This window comes from Pelophylax lessonae (genome assembly GCF_965119305.1).
Source record: "Pelophylax lessonae genome assembly, chromosome: 10".
NCBI classification, from domain to species: Eukaryota; Metazoa; Chordata; class Amphibia; order Anura; family Ranidae; genus Pelophylax; species Pelophylax lessonae.
In genome coordinates this window covers 19,240,018-19,259,182 of record NC_138777.1, presented here as the reverse complement: position 1 = coordinate 19,259,182, position 19,165 = coordinate 19,240,018, and the positions used below count along the sequence as shown (strand labels likewise).

At 42.4% G+C, this 19,165-nt stretch overlaps 1 protein-coding gene across 1 annotated transcript in view; it reads left to right on the top strand.

The window, feature by feature from the left end:
• Positions 1-19,165, top strand: part of LOC309565194 (uncharacterized protein) — a gene marked incomplete at both ends in the record, with an annotated part of 239,729 nt that overhangs the window by 128,388 nt on the left and 92,176 nt on the right. The window contains 6 exons of the mRNA XM_082269988.1: positions 5,740-5,941; positions 8,512-8,639; positions 11,937-12,065; positions 12,306-12,507; positions 13,055-13,182; positions 17,536-17,673. Coding sequence (XP_082126114.1) covers positions 5,740-5,941; positions 8,512-8,639; positions 11,937-12,065; positions 12,306-12,507; positions 13,055-13,182; positions 17,536-17,673 — 927 coding nt within the window. The remainder of the gene's footprint in view (positions 1-5,739; positions 5,942-8,511; positions 8,640-11,936; positions 12,066-12,305; positions 12,508-13,054; positions 13,183-17,535; positions 17,674-19,165) is intronic.

Sequence of the window (19,165 nt, the reverse complement as noted above, 5' to 3'; positions counted from 1 at the left end):
TTCATTATCATATGCAAATGCATACAGAACATAGTCAACATACCTTGGTCATCTGGAAAGAGACAATAGGTGAATGAGACTGCAACATTATCATAATTAAGTCAACAAACAACAAGCCCAAAACATAGCCGAATACGCATTTCTAGAAGTGTGAACACACTTCACCTCTAAACAGATGAAAGCAGAAGACATAGGCTCTCAGACTGCCATCTCCATTTTCAACACACCTTATTATAACTTAACCCTCCTCTTGTGTTAGGGTCAAAACTGACCCGTTTTCAGGTTTTGAATGTCTATAAGTATCACATAAATTTGTTTATTGCATCAAGATTTTTTTACTTTGTCAGGAACCTCTATTTAAACAATGTAATAGAAAAATAATCCTTTTCACTAAATTATAAAATACTGTGGTGAAAATTAAGACGTTCATGGTGTTAGGGTCAATTCTGACCCAGTTATAATATAGGATTTTAGGACACTAATAAGTGCCAAAACTGAAATCATAAACACTCTCTCTGCTTAGTAACAGTGACAGCCAATCCCCTCTCAACCCTGTGAGCTGTAGTTAGGGAGGGGCCTATCTCTTTTCCTGCTTGTCTGCTTCTCTAAATAAAGTGAAGAAACATAGGACAAATTCATTTCAGAGTTGCTGACTTTATTTTACCATTTTTTAAATTTGACAATGAGAGGTATGCTATCAAAAGAAAGGTCTAGGGGTCACACCAAAAATATTAAAACCAATCTTTTCAAGGATAAAGAAGCCTAACAAGGTAACCAAGAGGTAAGAAACAAATTTGATGATAAATAATTATTCAGAGTGTATTTTATGGCTGATTTAAAACGCGGGTCAAAACTGACCCTAACATCATGGATAGTAACGGAATTCTAACATAAGAGGAGGGTTAAGTGTCAATTCACATCCCCCCAGTATACCAAAGCTGAGTCTTATGTCATTAGCATCTGTTTAGTCTCTCAAGGTGTGAAGTCCTTTGTTGTAATATGTAGCTTAGGCCCAAAGTCTGTGTCGCTTGGGGTGACAGGGACTTGAATTCAAAGTAACAGTACTCCAAGGGTCCCCCAGCATACACCCCCAACCAGAGCCGCGCTCCCCTACAAGCCAGGGCCGTAGTCCGTGGGAAGGAGGCTGGCCTCCACACTCCTCCAGTAACCCGTGACGAACGTCCCAGCAAATGGGAGTTTGTCACAAATGTGTATGCATTTTAAATGTTGTAGTGGGAACCAGCTTTAAATGGTTGAGAATTAAAAGGGTAACTTGTAAACCTTTGAAAAAGAAAATGAACAAAGCATACAGTATCTTCTATAATGTGTACTTGCCTCAATCCAAAGCATCTAGTGCGATTTCTGTCTGCTATCTGCATGAGTCGCTTCTGATTGTTTATCCTGTCACCAGGGAGTCACCAGGGATGGACCCTTCCCCTCTCCAGCACACAGCAGGTGTCTGACAGCCTCAGCTGTGCATGTTTTCCTGTGTGACAGAGTATTATGGTAGGGGGTTTATTTTTTTCACTTAGCTCCCTGCTGTGCAATTTGCAGTGTGTGACATCAGATCCCCACCCCCTGCCTTTTGAAGCTAAGAAATGCTGTGTAAATTCTGTACTTTGAATGACTGTAGGGAAGAGATGGATGCATATAAACAGGTACAACCTATGCAAGGGGGATTTGTTTTTAACTTGTGTATCACCTCAGGCTTGCTACTTCAGTGGGATTATGTAAGGGTTCACAACCACTTTAGGGATGAAGTCATTTGCTTTTCTTACCCACATTTGTTAAAACAAAGTTCAAATTCAACGCAAGGGTTTCCCTCCCAGGGTTTTTTCAGCACTTTTCTGCCACAAACCAATGTTCATCAGCCTAGTAGCTTACCTTGTGATGCTACTCTGGCTTCAATCCTCAGGCATTTGCATGTCTTCTGCACAAACTCTATGCATGCAACTAGAAGCTCCCTGATCCACTCTCCCATCTGTCTCTTAAGTAAAGCCATACAGATTCCCAGATGAAGACTTTCTCTGTCTCCAGGGGTGAAGCCCTCAACCTCAGTCACCTTTCTAATAAAAGCCCTGTTCACACCGGCTCAATCAGTGTGCTGGTTGTCTGAAAACCCTGGACCCAGGATTAGAGATTTCTTCCCTTCCAAGTCTCTATGAACTACATCAAAGAAGAGAAAATAGGGAGAAAAACTGGAAGAGGTGGGGGAGTAAAAACCTGAAATTTAAAAAATTGTGCCAACTCACTTAATGAGTGTAGTCATAGTAACCAAATACACACCAAAAAATAAATATAAATGCTCAGATATAGACACATGAGTCTAAAAAAAGCAGTTACTTTAAGAGCCGGTTCACACTACTCCAACTTGGGATGCGACTTGTGTGCCCTCAAGTCGCCCCAAGTCGCTTGTCATTACAAATTCAATGTAAATGAATGAGAGCCGTCTTAATATGCACTACGGAAGTCACTCCGACTCCAGAAAAGGTTCCTGTACTACTTCAAGGCGACCTCTATCCGACTTGTGCACATAGACTTCAATGGGAGTCGCCTCTAAGTCGGATCCTTGTCTATTTTCAAGCGACTGTGATCAGACTTTCCAGGAAGAAGAAAAAGATTACCCAGGCATTCCCCACAGACAAAGTCGCCTATCATTAAAGTCTCTTGCAAGTCTCTTCAAAGTCGCGCTAAAAAGTTGCTCCTTCATGGGGCAACCTTCTGGTCACGGTAGTGTGAACCGGCTCTCAATGACCAATGTGGCTTCAAATAATATACAAAAAGAAACTGTTTATTTGTACCTGTAAATAAATTAGTTACATAAATTCTATAATAAATATTCAACTAAGTACCCTTTACCTCACCACTGGTAAGGCAGTGAGGTAAAGTGTAATTTGTTGAAAATGTATTATAGAATTTTTGTAACTAATTTATTTACTGGTAAAAAAAACAAAAACAAAGTATTTTTTTGGAAATTAATTCAAGTCTCTATGAAGGCTCTGGACTTCAGGACTCAGGGTTTACCAGTCAGCACCAGAACCATGGAGAACCTTGAGTGTTTCAAAACCATTTTCACACAATAGAAGGGCGCACACACACACACACACACACACACATATATATATATATATATATATATATATATATATATAAATATATATATTTTTTTTTTTTCATGGGTCCTTGCATAGTTACATAGTTTGTGAGGTGAAAAAAGACATCAGTCCATCCAGGACAACCTATGTCCTTGTTTCAGTTGTGTGATCTTACTGTAAGAAGAGTAGAGGAATGGTCTCACTTCCCATGGGATTCAATCAGAATTTATTGATAAAGTAAAAAAAAAAAGCACAGGATATAACAGGAATCATGCAGGGGACAAAAGGATGACGCGTTTCACACCACTAAGCGTGGTTTGATAAAGCACGCTTAGTCATGTGAAACGCGTCATCCTTTTGTCCCCTGCATGATGCCTTTTACATCCTGAAATTCACAGTCCAGAATCTGGCGCCTACTAAATAGTGATGGCAAAATTGGTGCTGCCTGAATAATCCCAAGCTGCTGTGAAGAAGATTCTCCCTGGGAAGGAGGAACAGAAAAAATTCCACAGTGAGGTGCATTCAAGCGCTAAAAGGAATAGGATAAACGGGTAAAAACATCCACTGGAAATCCCGATCGGAAAAAACTTGAAAGACCTCCTCATATAAAAACATCCATGCTTATTGGAGGCAAAGAATATATGTATATGCGTGTAACAAATCAAGTTCAAATTGCAATGAAACTGCAAAAAATTAAAATCAAAGGGTAAGTTGATACCTTAAAGATAGCCCTCCTCCGTTCTCTGTAATGGTGTCTGCAATGGTGTCCACAGCATAAGGTGAAATGAGCAGATGGAAGCTCTGACTGGGTGTAGCGTCAGTCTGGATGGAAAAATCTGGTCGACCGGTGGACAAAAATGTCCGGGACAGGTGGAAGACAGTCGCGTTCCCCGGCCGTGGAACGCACCAGGCAGCTCAAGGCAGAAGGGGCGCCGGGTGATGACGTCACTCACAGCGCCCGATCCGGAAGGGCCAGAGGACAAGGTGGAGGAGAGGCAAGCATCAGAGGGTTGGTCCCGTCGCTATAGCAACATGTTTCGCGCGCCTGCGCCTTGTCAAGCTACAGGAGGTTTTTCAAGTTTTTTCCGATGAGGATTTCCATTGGATGTGTTTACCCTTTTAGCCAATTCCTTTTAGCGCTTGAATACACCTCACTGTGGAATTTTCTTACATCCTGTGCCTTTTTTAACTTTATCAATAAATTCTGATTGCATCCCATGGGAAGTGCGACCATTCCCCTACTCTTTTTACAGTTGGAATCTGCAGCAGTAGCAGGGTGTGCACCCCAGCAGAATTATGTTCATTTCAGCCTATGAGGATCACCTGGAGCAGCTGTTTCTGTCTTGGTGTGTGATCTTACTGGTCGTCTTCTTACTCTGGTGTTAAGTTGCAGTGGTCAGTACCGCGTGATGACTTGCCACTGGTCTCTGTAGCATGCTTCTGTGAGCTCATGATGATATGCCAAATTAGGCACACAGATGGTGTCATCAGGCCATGGGTAATTGAAACAGGACCTAATGTACACTAATTTGGCAAGCTCCTTGAAACCCCAAAGCAGAAAGGATGCCAAAAATGCAGCTTCAGAATGTCTACTAATTACTATATAATTTAAACTTTCTAGCCTTGCAGTTTTTGAAAAATAAGGTTGGCTGAGTCTAATTAGCTTGAACTGCTTGAATTTGCTTGAACTGTCCTCATGGTGTGATATTAGGGCTATGTGGTCTCTGACTCCCTGACATAAGGCTTACACAACCATCCCCTCAGCTTCAGGCTTCATGCCACAGGTATGATTTTGCCTTGTTTTTGGTGCACACCGCCTGGACACATAGCACTTTATCTATATATTTGGTGAGTGCATTGATTGAATTCTATGTATTTACCTGTATTTATATATTAATAGCATTTATAGTCTGGCGCTGCTCTGAAGAAGCCATTTCCGGCAAAACCGGTCAGCATCAAAGCCAAATCAGTGCAGACGGAAGCATGTTTTCATGTTTACTTCTCTGTAAAAATGCGCTTTATGCTGATGTAATTTTTATGTGTATTTTGATATAAATAAAATGTATATTTTTTTATTACATATGTTGGTTTATTCTAAGCACTGTTAAAGTCCCATGATATACTCTTGTTCTTAGTCTTTCTATGCAAGGGATGTTGGTGCTATGATCTATTGACTTACTGGCCCTCTTCACCATTTTTTTCCACGATGGTGTGATATTAGCCTCACAAGGGGGGTGCATTTGTTTCAGTGGTTCATTTGACTCATAGACTTTATATGCATTTTAAAAGGACAACTATTGTGTGGCATTACAGAGAAGAAAGAAGATCCAGAAAATGTAATGAGCTAACATGGCTGCCTTCACATGCATCTATAATTACAAATTGATAGCATTATTTACACAAAACATTTTTTTTTGCAGGGATACCTAAAGCATTAGACATTGCCTTTAAAAAAAATATTAAAAAAATTTAAAAAAGAAAAAGAAAAATTAAAATATTGTTTTTTTTTTTCAAGAAAAAAAAAGCAAGGCCAAACCTATCAAATATAGAAAATAAATATAGAAAATATAATTTTGGTGTTGAAAGTATTTTCAACGGTCATTTGTAATTCTATCCCATTGGTCATTCTTTTTTTATCTTACAGACAACAAACCAACGAAAGGGTCTTTATCAAAGACTTATAATGATTTCAAGAATGGATTGACCACGACTTATGTGACCTCTGTCATTGAGCCGCAGACTATCCAGAGCACTGACCAATCGAATAAGATATCTGTCAACGTGGGAGATGGAACTGTTTCAAAGGGATACACCAATGGACCATTGGACCCCGCATTAAACTACAGGTACTAGAGTTGCTTTAGCATCCATCCAGTGAGGCACACGTGTTTAAAAATCCGGATTTTCACTGCTCAGACCCTCTGAATCTCTGTTGAATTGACTGGTGGAGCAAGAATTTGAAAAGATCCAAATATTGATTATAAGAAAGATCCCTACATATAATAATAACTAGTGATGACAAAACCTTGGTGAAATTTCAGAAACAATTGAGTTATTTCTGCAAAATGTAACATAGGCATGTACTGTAATCCTTAAGTCAGTAATAACATGGTGACCAGGGGCTTTGTTTATGAAGGGGCTGGTATTAAGGTAAGTGTTATGGCTAAGATTGGCTTCCTTTATCAAGAAAACCATTGATATTGAGGTCAGCGCTGAGAATATGATGAGATGGCTTTTCTAGAAAACAAATCCATGGGTTTATTTTTTGTTTTAATGGGTTGCCTACCTTCAACATCTTACACGCATCCATAAAACCCTCTCCTCTGTACATTCTGCAGTTTCTTATCTCCCCTGCTCCTTTCCATGCACAGCCCCTTGAGACCTGGTATCTGTAGAAAGACGAGCTCCTGGGGAGCCAGTCAGAAGCCTTCCTCTTTAAATGATTACTCTGACAGCCAATCACAGTGAGCATTCAGTTTAATATGTGTAAACCAAAGCAAAATTAATACACTAAGCTGTCTTATTTCCTGCATTCCTTGTCAGACAGATCTGTGAGGGAGAGAGGAATGTTTATTGTGTGCACAGGGGGTTAACTTTTAATTAACCAGGACATGCTCTTATTTTACTACTTAAAGCGGAATTCCACCTAAAAGAGAAATTTCGGCTTTAAGGACTCCTCCCCTGCTCCTCTTGCACAATTAGCACTTTTGAGGAGCGAGGGGGAGCAGGTACCCGATTTTGACAGGTACTGTCAGGTCACCTGTGGCCAGGTGACAACTGCACCCTGTTGGAGGCAAGGGCGCAGCGCGAGGTAGTGTACCCAATAGCAGACTGCTGCGGATGGACCGGAACGTGAGCCCAAGATTCCCCAGGGCGCGGAGTCTAAGACCCAGCAGGTGTTCACCAGAGCCTCTAGTGGTGAGGATGGACTTGGCTGCAGCTGGGCCCAGGTCGCGGCCCCTGGGGTCCCCCAGGTCACGCTCCGTAGGGAGAGAAGGGAAGCAGCCACTCAGGACACACAGAATGGTGAAGGGTAAGCCGAGGTTGGGGTAACAGGCAGACAAGGGTAGTCAAGGGACAGGCCAAAGGTCAGGGTAACAGGCAAACAGGAATAGTCAGAAACAAGCCAAAGTCGGTACACAGAAGAGTAGTTCAAGCACACGGCAAACAGGAAACAGGAACCAACACTGTTGAACAGCAAGGCAGGCCTGCAGTGCGCTGGTTAATATAGGCTTCCTGTAATGACCTGGGTGGGGCAGGAACAGGAAGGAGAGGTGATAAAAAGGAACCAGAAGTGCAGTCTGATCTCTAATACAGACATGATGGGACAGGTAAGCTTTGCCAAACTATTGCAAGTCCATGACAGGTACCTGCTCCCACTTCTGTTCCGAGTGCTGCGGCACTCGGGAACGGAAGTTCTCCTCCCTCCCCCCTGTGGTCTTCTGGGACACTGACAGATCCCAGAAGACTGCATCCACCAATCCAGTGTGCGCAGTGTGACTCACGCATGCCCAGTGGGCACCCAGCTGTGAAGCAGCCGGGTGCCCATTGTGAAGATGTTGGCGCCGCCGAGGGAGAATGGAGGATGAAGACGGCTGGGGGTGAGCTCACCGCTGGACTGTGAGACAGGTGAGTGACTGCTTTTTTAAATGTCAGCAGCCACACTTTTTGTAGCTGTTGATTATTATTTTTTTGACAGGTGCCTGGAGTTCCTCTTTACCCATTCATTTCGACATGTATACGCATAATTTAACAGTTTTATCTCCTGTTCCATGTTTCTATTTTAAATTGTTTGTTGGGAAAAAAAATATTATAAAGCACATACGGTACATACATTGTTATCTTTAGGGTTTTACTTTTAAATAATATGTGGTTTAGGGTATATTTGTTTTTATTTAAATCAGTAAGAACTTTAAATTACTGATGCAATATGAGAAAAATGAAATATATGCAACAATATATATATTTCATTTGTAAATAACTTTAACATGCTTTGTACCAAAAATGTATTTTAATGTTGCAGTAAATAGAACAAAAACAGAATAAAATGTATGTTTTCCCCACAGTAATGGTACTTGTGTTTAAAATATTACTAAGTAATCATACTTGAAAAAAGTACATTTTTTTTTACTATTCTTCCCCTAAAAAAGCACCGTTTGCCCCCCACACCCAAAACAATATATGTATCAAGTCTTTATCATAATTAATTACAAAGTTATAGACTCATGAATAAACACATTTATCCTGTCCACAGGGGGTAAACAGGGGTGAAAGTCGAAGTAGTTAAGTAGTCTCTATGGTGTCTGTATAGTGAAGTATGAGGGTAATGTTGAAGAAATTTCAATGATATTGTTACAATTCTTTAAAAATTCTGCATGAAAAAAAATAAGATGGATGCTGATCTCTTGACTTTCAGGGTTTATGTAGTAGGATTTACCACAGTAAACTATGATCCAGCCACAGACACCATCAATGAAGATCAGTCAACGGCAACTGTTACCAGCTTCTCGGGTTCTGCTTTACCAACTACTACTATTAAAACAGGTATATACATATTTTATTGTATTTACAGCTTATATTTTTCACATTTCTTATTTGTGCTTTACATTTTTTAGTTTAAGACTTGTATAATAAAAAGCATTTGAAGACGCCAGCACCCCGGTCCTTCCCCACCCCTTTCCTAAACTCTTCCTTCACATCCAGACTTTTTTTTTTTTTTTTTTCATTTAAATTTTATTTTTTATTTTTTTTTTTAAGGGCCATTTCATACTGGTGCAATGCGGGAAACCCTGTGAATCCAGTACGGGTTCCCGCATTGCATTTGAATCTCTGGCGGATCACACTGCCCTCTGTGAACCGCTGCGGGTGTCAATACAAAGTTAATGACACTCCCAGAACGGTTCGCAGATCGCAGTGCGTTGCATTGATGTGAACGTGTTCCATAGGAAAACATGTTAAAAATTGACCTGCATTCTTGCAAAGAGCAAAAAGCATGAAAAAACCCATTGGTGTAAATGGAGCCTTACTTCGGTAATGAATTGGTGTGTGCTCTGTTTAGTGTTGCAGTACAATGAGCCTGGGCTGTCGTAATTATCCCCCCCCCCCCCCCCCCCCAGAGGTGGAATCATGACAGCCTTGGCTCAGGGGAAGGTAAATGGGTTCATCCAGCCCTGAAGCGGGCATCCGTAAATGGTGGAGTGGAACACAACTGGTCCTCTGGGACTAATTACACTTCAAAAGTGGAGAGTGTTGGAGCCCGAGTACACCAGAGTGTCTGTGTCACCAGATCTGTCTAAACTAGAAAGAAAGGTCTGGAGTTAGAAAATAAAAAGCATGAACGCAGGGCCTCCACGACAGGGTTAAAAGGGTTTTGGTATGGAGAAGTGTTTCTGGGCAGTTTAAAGCATTAAAATAGCAACTTACATGATTGGTGGGGTGGGCGGTAGCAAGTGAGGCTGCAGAAAGGGGATCTATAGGAGGGTCTCTAGTCCTCAGTCTGAGGACAACGTGCTTGAGACAACTGACCACCCTCCCACCTTTACTGTGTTTAGTGTTTTTTGGTCTAAGGTTGGTACGGAATATGGTGGCATTGTCGTAGCAGCCAGTGGGGTACAAGGTCCTTATATGGGTTTGATTTTGGAAAAATATGTACATTTGTATGGACCCATCCTCAGTACGGCTCCTATTATTATGGTCGGGACCTGTCCTTGGTACAGCTCCCATTATTATGGTTGGGACCTGTCCTTGGTATGGCTCCCATTATTATGGTTGGGACCCATCCTCGTTATGGCTCCTATTTTTATGGTTGGGACCCATCCTCAGTATGGCTCCTAGTATTATATTATGGTTGGGACCCATCCTTGGTATGGCTCCTATTATTATGGTTGGGACCCGTCCTTTGTACAGCTCCCATTATTATGGTTGGGACCCATCCTCGGTATTTCAGTGCTGCCGCATAATTGTATGGTTAGCGCACCTTATTTTCTTTCACAATCCTGGACTATGACCTGTCCCAAAATCCAATCGCTGTCAAAAACTTCTGAAACATGTCCAAAATATGCCCATTTTTAACCGTTGACACCACTAAGCAACTCATCCACTCCCTTGTTATCTCTTACCTTGACTGTAACTCCCTGCTCGCTGGCTTACCCCTCCGCAAGCTATCCCCTCTCCAGTCTATTATGAATGCCACTGCCAGACTCACCCACCTTGCCAACCGTTCAGTGTCTGCCAGTCCTCTCTGCCAACCCTTTCACTGGCTTCCCATTGCCCAACGAATAAAATTCAAAACAATAACATACAAAGCCATTTACAATTCTGCCCCGAGCTACATCACCAATCATATCTCCAAATATCACTAAAACCGTCATCTTCGCACCCCCCAAAACCTTCTGCTCTCTAGCTCCCTTGTCTCCTTCTTTCATTCTCATCTCCAGGACTTCTCTAGAGCCTCTCCCATCCTCTGGAACGCACTACCCCAATCTGTCCAGTTATCTCCTACTCTGTTAGCTTTTAGGCGATCCTTGAAAACTCATCTCTTCAGGGAGGCCTATTCTGCCTCCACCTAACAACCGAATCTTCCACTTCTCCCTTCAGTTCATCCCTCACAGTTACTACTTTTTGTTTCACCAGCCCCTCCCTCTTAGGTTGTAAACTCGCAGGAGCAGGGCCCTTCTAACCTTTTTGTATTGAATTGTATTGTTGGTGTATTGTCTCCCTTTATATTGTAAAGCGCTGCACAAACTGCTGGGGCTATATAAATCCTGTATACTAATAATAATAATATGGATAGAAAACTGGTTACATGGGCGTGTCCAAAGGGTGGTGATAAATAACGTATACTGGAGTGGCTCAGTCCTGGGACCAATTTATTCATCAATAACATAGACAACGGAATCAGTAGCTCAATCTCAGTTTTCGCGGATGACACAAAGATATGCAGAGCAATAACTTCTCATCAAGATATAGAAATTTTACAGAATGACCTGAACAAAATAAAAGAATGGGCATGGCAAATGAGATTTAACGTAGAGAAGTGTAAGGTATTACACTTGGGGGAAAAAAACATAAACGCAAATTATGCTCTAGGAGGGGAACCTCTGGGGGAATGGACTGGGGGTTCTAGTGGAGGAAAGACTAAGTAGTAGCATGCAATGTCAAGCTGCAGCTGTCAAAGCCGGCAGAATATTAGCATGCATAAGGAAGGGGATATACTTCAGAGACAAAGGTACACTGTAATCCTGCCACTTTATAAAACCCTGGTCCGGCCACATTGGAGTATTCTGTCCAGTTCTGGTCACCAACCCTCAAAAAGGATGCGCTGGAACTGGAAAGAGTCCAAAGAAGGGCAACTAAACTAATAAGGGGATTGGAGGACCTTACTTACGAGACGCGATTACAAGCGCTTAATTTATTCTCCTTGTAGAGGAGATGCCTGAGAGGGGACATGATAGCAATTTACAAATACCTCAATGGCAATCCCAGCATAGGGAAAAAAACTATTTAGTCTCAAGGAGTGCAAGAAGAAGACATGTGGCCACACAATGAGATTAGAGGAGAGGCGGTTTAACCTTAAGCTGCGTAAGGGGTTCTTCACTGTAAGGGCGGTGAGAATGTGGAACTCTCTTCCACAAATGGTGGTAGCTGCGGGGAGTATGGCTACATTTAAAAGACTCTTGGACGTGCATTTTACAGATCACAGAATTCAAGGTTATGGGAAATGATCAGACCACCGACACACACACACCTGTACAGGTTGAATTGGATGGACTGATGTCTTTTTTCAACCTCAACTACTATGTAACTATGTAACTATGATACTAATACCGATTTTTTTTTCAGTTATTGCAGAAAAACCAGGCAGTGTGAAAATTGTTCGCTCATACTCAGGGACTGCTATGAACATCACCTTTGACACTTCATTTGGACCCAAAGTGGCTTATGCTATCATCATGACGACTGATTTTAGTGGTAGGAACAGCAAACTATATAGAATTACACTAACTAGCAGTCTAACTATGGAACTGAGCAACTGAAAAGTGTGCATTTTAAATGCTTGATGTCTATATACTGTACACTGTATCATTATATACACCGTATCTTATGTTTTTCCAATGGGTCTTTTGGAAACATAATTTTGTGTGTGGAAAGTATTTTCATTGGTCCCTTCTCTTGCTATCCCATTGGTCATTTGTTTTTTGTATCCTAAAGGCAACACCCCAACTAAAGGGTCTTTATCAAAGACATATAATGATTTCAAGAATGGGTTGACCAGGACCTATGTGACCTCTGTCATTGAGCAGCAGAATATTCAGAATGCTGACCAATTGAATAAGATAAGTGTCCGTGTGGGTGATGGCACTGCTTCAAGGGGATACGTCAATGGACCACTGGACCCCACATTACGCTACAGGTAATAGAGTTGCTTAGACACCCATGCAATGGGACACACTTTGTTTTTACAAGTCTAAAACCACAATGCTAAAATACTAGACCGAATTGCTGTTAGACTGACTGGAGGTGGATGGATTTGAAAAGATCCAAATATAGATTTTAATAAAGAACTTTATATAATAATTAGTGATGAACAAAATTATCCGTTTCACTTTGGTGAAATTTCAGCAAAATTGGTTTATTTCAGGAACATTTAAAAACAAAGACATGCTATCCTTAAATGAATGATAACATGTGATCATGTGACCATTTATTAAAGGGTTGGCATTATGAAAGGCCTTATAGCTATGGTTGGCTTTTTTCCCAACAAAACCATTGATCTTGATTCCTGCATTGGGATTGTGATCATATGGCTTTGCTAGATATCAAATCCAGTTCTTTTGGTATGCCTCTTAGCAGTCTACATGGTAAAAATAGGTTATTTCCAATTACATTTCAGTGGATTTATTACATTTGCTGCAAAATCATCCCTTGCACATAATAAGATGGACACTGGTCTCTTTCAGGGTCTACATAGTTGGCTTTACCTCTATAAACTATGATCCAGCCACAGACACCATCAATGAAGATCAGTCAACTTCAACTATTACCAGCTTCTCTGGTTCTGCTGCAACAACTACTACTTATAAAACAGGTATATACCCAGTATAATGTATTCTTTATTTTTTTATAACATAAAACATAAAACAAAAAGAGACAGCGCTCAATATAATCTGTGCAAATTCAATATAAGCCACCACATTACTAATAAATTATGGGTGGCCCCAAGTGACAAATATAAATATAAAGATATATATAAAGTGACTGTGCAACTATGAGTGAGTCCACAAAATAATAAATCAATAAATATAGTCCTTAATAATTGAAAGTGCAAATGCGCTGTGCAACAAACAAATCAAGGTGATTGCAGTGTTAAGTGTTCAGAAGAATATGGGAAGAAAGAGGAATCCACCACCAGATGCCCCACTCACTTACCAGATGACCCCTTGGGGTCTAGTATAGGTAAGTGATGACTTTCAGGAAGGTCCCGGTATTTTACCAGACTCTCGTCTCCCCGCTCTCCTGATATACTCGGGAATGTCTCCACTGTATAAAAAGGGCCGGTGTAGGTTCCGCTAAATGCTTCCCTCAGGCAATATTCAATCCAGCCATAAAGAAATAGAGGAGCTTCATGATATAGTATGTATGTACCATATTTAATAAGATGTAGCGGAACAGCATTCAATAATGCCCATGGCCGGTTTGCGTTCCGGCTGCATACCAAGGAACCGGAAGTGACGTAGGGTAGGGCGTAGCACGGGACCCGACGTGTTTCGTCATCCAAACGTATGATGTCATCAGGGATCACATTCTTTATTTTTTAACATTTGTATGCATGTTATATGTTATTAATTTGTCATTTAATAAAGGACATCTACATCCTCTAACCACCCGGTCCTTTCCTACCCCCTCCCTACATCCTTCCCTGCACCTATTTTTTTTTTTTAATTCCTAAATCAGGTATCTTAATTCCATTTGTCTTCTGGCCCATCTGATGATGGTTTGGGGCCATTTTTCCTCCTGGCTGGCCTTGGCTAGGGAAGTCCTTACTGCAGCACTGATTAGCGCCTGTGTTGCAGTATTGGGAGCTCAATTATTTTCAATGACACACTTCCACTGGGTGGATCTATGACAGCCCTGGCTAGGAGGAAGTAGCTGAATGATTTGGCCTGTCACCCAGCCCTAACGTGGGCATACCCAATGGCAGAGGAGGACACAACCTTTTCTCTGAGACTAATTACAGCTTAGGTGTAGAGACAGTTGGAGCCCGGAGATACCAGAGCACCCCTCTTACCAGATTTGTTTAACTAGTAAGTTCTTTTTATTTTTATCTGAAACTTTCAGATATAATGAATTTTTAAGTTGCTAAAACTGCTTATAAAGTATTGGTTGGTGTTGTGTTCATTTGTTTTTTACTACTTTAAATCCATTTAAAGCTACATGTCCATCTAAAAACGACCCTGACAACACTGCTGCAAAAAGTCACCATACAACAATTGGCTTTGTCACCCTGTTAACCCTTTCACTGCCAGGTCTGTAGGTCGTACCAACATGACAGAGAGGGGGGGGGGGGGGCGGTTTCACACACAATCCCATGGCTGCAGCCACTGGGAGTGTGTGTGAAACTGACAGGCAGACTCCTACCACCCAGTGCTTTAAGTGGGCCAGTATGCACTGGTACTCAGTACCGCCACTTCCAAATATGGCTCTTGAGCATACCGCCAACCCTCCGTGCGCCTTAGCATACCAGTACACTCATTTTGGACATATGCGCCCTCAATTGCCCCCCCCCCAAGAATATTTCCCACTCCAGAGCCAGACCAGTCACCTCCAGTGAGTCCCCCTGCTCCGGAGTCCCAGCCCAGGCCAGGGGGGTGCTCTGTGGAGACCCTGATGTGGGGTGGGGGGGCGACAAAATTTAAAGGCTATAAAGGCACCTCTTTTGGGCCACTTAAAGCACTGCTACCACCCGATCGCTCACAAACACCCCCAGTACTGGCGCCCCCCCCCATGCCGCCGCGCCCCTCCCCGCCCCGCCTCTGATTGCCCATCTGCGGACCCAGGAGTGACATGGTGGATACTGGTGGGTGGATGGGGAAGGAGAAGAGTGGACACACATACACTCTCCTCCCCTTCATGCTGTGAACCGGAAAGCGACGTCTATGACATCACTTCCGGGTCAGCCTTACGGTGTCCCTGGCTAGCTTAGCCGGGAAGTAATGTTTTGCAATGCGATCTGCATTTCAAAACATTCAGTGGAGCCCAAAAGAGACATGCAGAGTCTTTTAGACCCTGTATGTCTCATTAAAGAGAACCTTTCATCTAAAAAAGAACACATAGGGGATCTTTGTCCCCTATGTAATGAAAATATAAAAAGTTAAGAAAAAAAAAATGTGCAAAAAAATAAGGTTACACCCAAGCACATAAAATCCCCCCCCCCCCAAAAAAAATGTTTAGGCCCTCCCTACTGCAAATTTACACACGCACAAATGTACACACGTGTCGGGGGTGCCTACACGTTAAAGCTTAGATTGCGATACACGTGTTACATATTGCCGCGCACGCCAGAGTGAGAGCAATCATTTTAACACCAGACCTCCTCTGTAACACTAAACTGATACCATTAGGGGGCTTTTGAGGCATCGCCTATAGAGAATATAGTTTACATGGTATATTAGTATGTTATATTAGTTACATGTTGCACCTTGGGAAGCACAATCGCTTTTTCTATAGAGATTACAGGGTACAAAAATTTGTCGCCATTTCATGTGTAACGGAACCTCAACCCATACTGTACTTGTGGACTTCCGTCAGTATACGGCTTCCTCCCAGTCGTGAACATAGATACCATATTTTCCCAGCCGCCCCATACAAAGCTAGCCAACAACTTAGCTTGTACTGGAATCTCCAGAATAAGAACAGTCACACAGAATTTATATACAGCATGGACCTTCCTCTCCTGATCAGACCACCACACAGAGGTCAGGGGTTGCCTGATTACATTATCATATGCAGATGAAATTGTATACAGAAATAGAATTAACCTGAAATAATTATCTAGCCATCTGGACAGAAACAATGTGAGGTCATTAATATTTAACAATGGAACAGACAGACTTAACACAATCCACATCACACCTCAATAGATAGACAATAGGGAGAGCCTACCAGTGACAGTCTGTCCGTCTCCTACATTGAAGTACATGGAATACACATCTACATATTGCTATGATTATTTAGGAGTCACAGACTTCCTGACAACAGGTTAGAGGTCTCACAGTGTAAAGTGAGATTAAACCTTCATATTTCTTGAGAGATATTGTTGATAAATAAGTTATCCAAACCATTTTCTCCGTGTCCATTAAGTATCTGTCTTTCACTCCCAGTGACGGTGAGCACCGTCACATCGCGATTGCGCACAAATATACAGCGGAGTTCCAGCCTGAAAATTCTTTTTTAGATAAAAATACCCCCGGGACAGTCAGGGCTAGTGCATTTAAGCAACTATAGCCTCTGAACTGTCCCCTGTTTCACTTACCTTTTAGAAGAAATACTTACCTTGAAAATGTCTTGTCCAGTGCTGCCATCTCAGGTGTGGGCAGCTGAAGCCGGAGCGTCCTCTTTGGTGACGTCGGAGTCCCAGAATGCCCTGCACCGGCCCTGCTCGTTACTTCCGGTGCAGGCGCGTCATCCCTGCACAGCTTCTGGGCCTGCCCAGAAGCTGTTTAGCAGGGAATGCCGCGCCTGCCCCGGAAGTGACGAGGGACACAGGTGCAGGCGCATTGACTCCTTGGATCGATGACGCTCATCTCCCGGGAGTCAATGCAAGCAGGAAGTGACGGCGGCGGCGGCAGTGTCAGCAGAGGGAGGAAGAGAAAGGAAGGTAAGCATATTTTCTTTAAAAACAAGGTAAGTGAATCAAAAAAAAAAAAAATATCCAATTCTTTTTCAGGTAATTTAGAGCAAGCGGATGGGGAAAAGTTCTTTTTGAGGGTGGAACTCCACTTTAAGGTTGGACATGTTGGGTATCTATAAATTACTTGGTGCAACCTCGTCTTTTATATTTTACAAAAAATGTGGGTAGTTTGATGCATTTGTTAGCCCTAAGATTCACTTTAGTTTGTTTTCACTGAAATTTGAGGTAATAATCTGTGTCTCTAGGGTTTCTGCTTTCAGAAAATATATAATGTTTGGGGGTTTTGTGTAATATTCAGGCCTAAAATTATTTTTTAAACATGTGTGCAAAAAAACGCAAAAATGGCTCTGGTAGTAAAAAGGTTAAAGTTTATTATACAATATTACAAGTGGGACTTGGCAAAAACAAAATCTGCAATGTTACCGCTAGTGACAAACTGTATCATAAATGTCATTTTTCTATGTAACCAACATTTACACTTTAACTTACTTGTAAATGGAGATGTGATACTGATACTGAATTCTTTTTCAGGTCCTGCAGAGAAACCAGGCAGTGTGCAGATTGTTCGCTCATCCTCGGGGGATGCTATGAATATTACTTTTCAAAATTTTGACACTTCATTTGGACCGGCAGTGGCTTACGCCATCATCATGACAACAGATTTTAGTGGTATGAACAGCTAATTATAGAATTATACTTACTATACAGTATATGTCATTGTACTAATCCGCCATGGAAACTAAGATGATAGATTGTGCAGACTTCTCCCAATTCCTCCTAACTTGCCATAACAGGGAAATTGCTATATATTAGAAACAAAGTACACTAAGTGCCGGTTCACACTGTAGTGATGGAAGACATTGCATGTGATTCGCACGGCACTGCTATCCAAATCACATGCAATGTCTGTGCGATGCGAATTCAGCCATACAGATTGTATGGCTGAATTTGCATTGCATTCGGACCAAAGTCACGCAGGACCCTTTTTTTGGTCCACACCAGAATCGGATCGCATGGGTGTTCACACCTATGCGATCCGATTCATGTCCGAATTGACTGTTCGCACTGCGATATGCAAACTAATCTGGGGGTGTCATTAACTTTGTATTGACACTCCCAGCAGTTCACATATGGCATTGTGAACTGCCTGCGAGTCGCGTCCGATGCGGGAACCCATAGTGGATTTGCAGGGTTCCCGCGTCGCATCAATGTGAACCAACACTAAGCGGATAAGCTAATCTCTCATCTAATCAATAAACATATAAGACAGTCAGTTCCAATATCTAAATATGATAGGCTGCCAGGGCTTTTTTTTCCTCAGAGAATAGATGCTGGAACTCCCCCCTTCTGTGTCACCCCTTGTCTCTGCTCTGATGCCCTGTAAAAAGGCTGCACCGCTTTTGCCACAGACATGCCTAAAGGATTCCTGGTGAAGAGAAGTAAAAAGTCCCCACTGCTGACCTACTGAGTGCGGGATAAAGACAAGGACAGAGCGCAGACCTCCTACCCCTTCAAATCCCCCCCCCCCCCCAGAAATGGATGGTGTCAACTGTGTCTGTACAGAGTCCAGTTCCATGCACCAATAGAGACTCTCCTACCCCAGCCAGCCCCGATCGAGCTGTCCGAGCTCCCCCCAACCGCCCCCTGCTGGCCAGGTCAGGAACCTAGGGAGTAGAGAATGGGGGTCAGGAGGAGGCCAGGAAGAGGGCTAGTTGGAGCGATGCCGATTCGCTGCACCATGGGCTTCTGATTTTTACTTGCCCCCTGGGCTGAATGTTGCCAGTCAGCCCCTGCTGCTCCCTACCTACCTCTGAGCACCATCCCTTGGTTCCACCACCTACTCACCTCCCAATACCACCCCTTTTAGAGAATAAAGAATCAAATATAATTTTGTGCTACTAAGTAATTTGTATGTAATGTGTTAACGATAACAAGAAAGACAGTAAAACAGTGAGCAAGAATAGACCCCACCCCAGCAGCAATAGACCTCCCTCCAGCAGCAATAGATCCCTCACACAACAATAGACTCCCCCCCCTCTCTCAGCAACAATGGACCCCCAAAACTAAATACCACCCCAGTAACAATAGACTCCCAGCAGCAGTAAAAGATCTCCAAGCAGCCAGGACCAATAGACCCTCCAGGACCCAGCAACAGTAGACC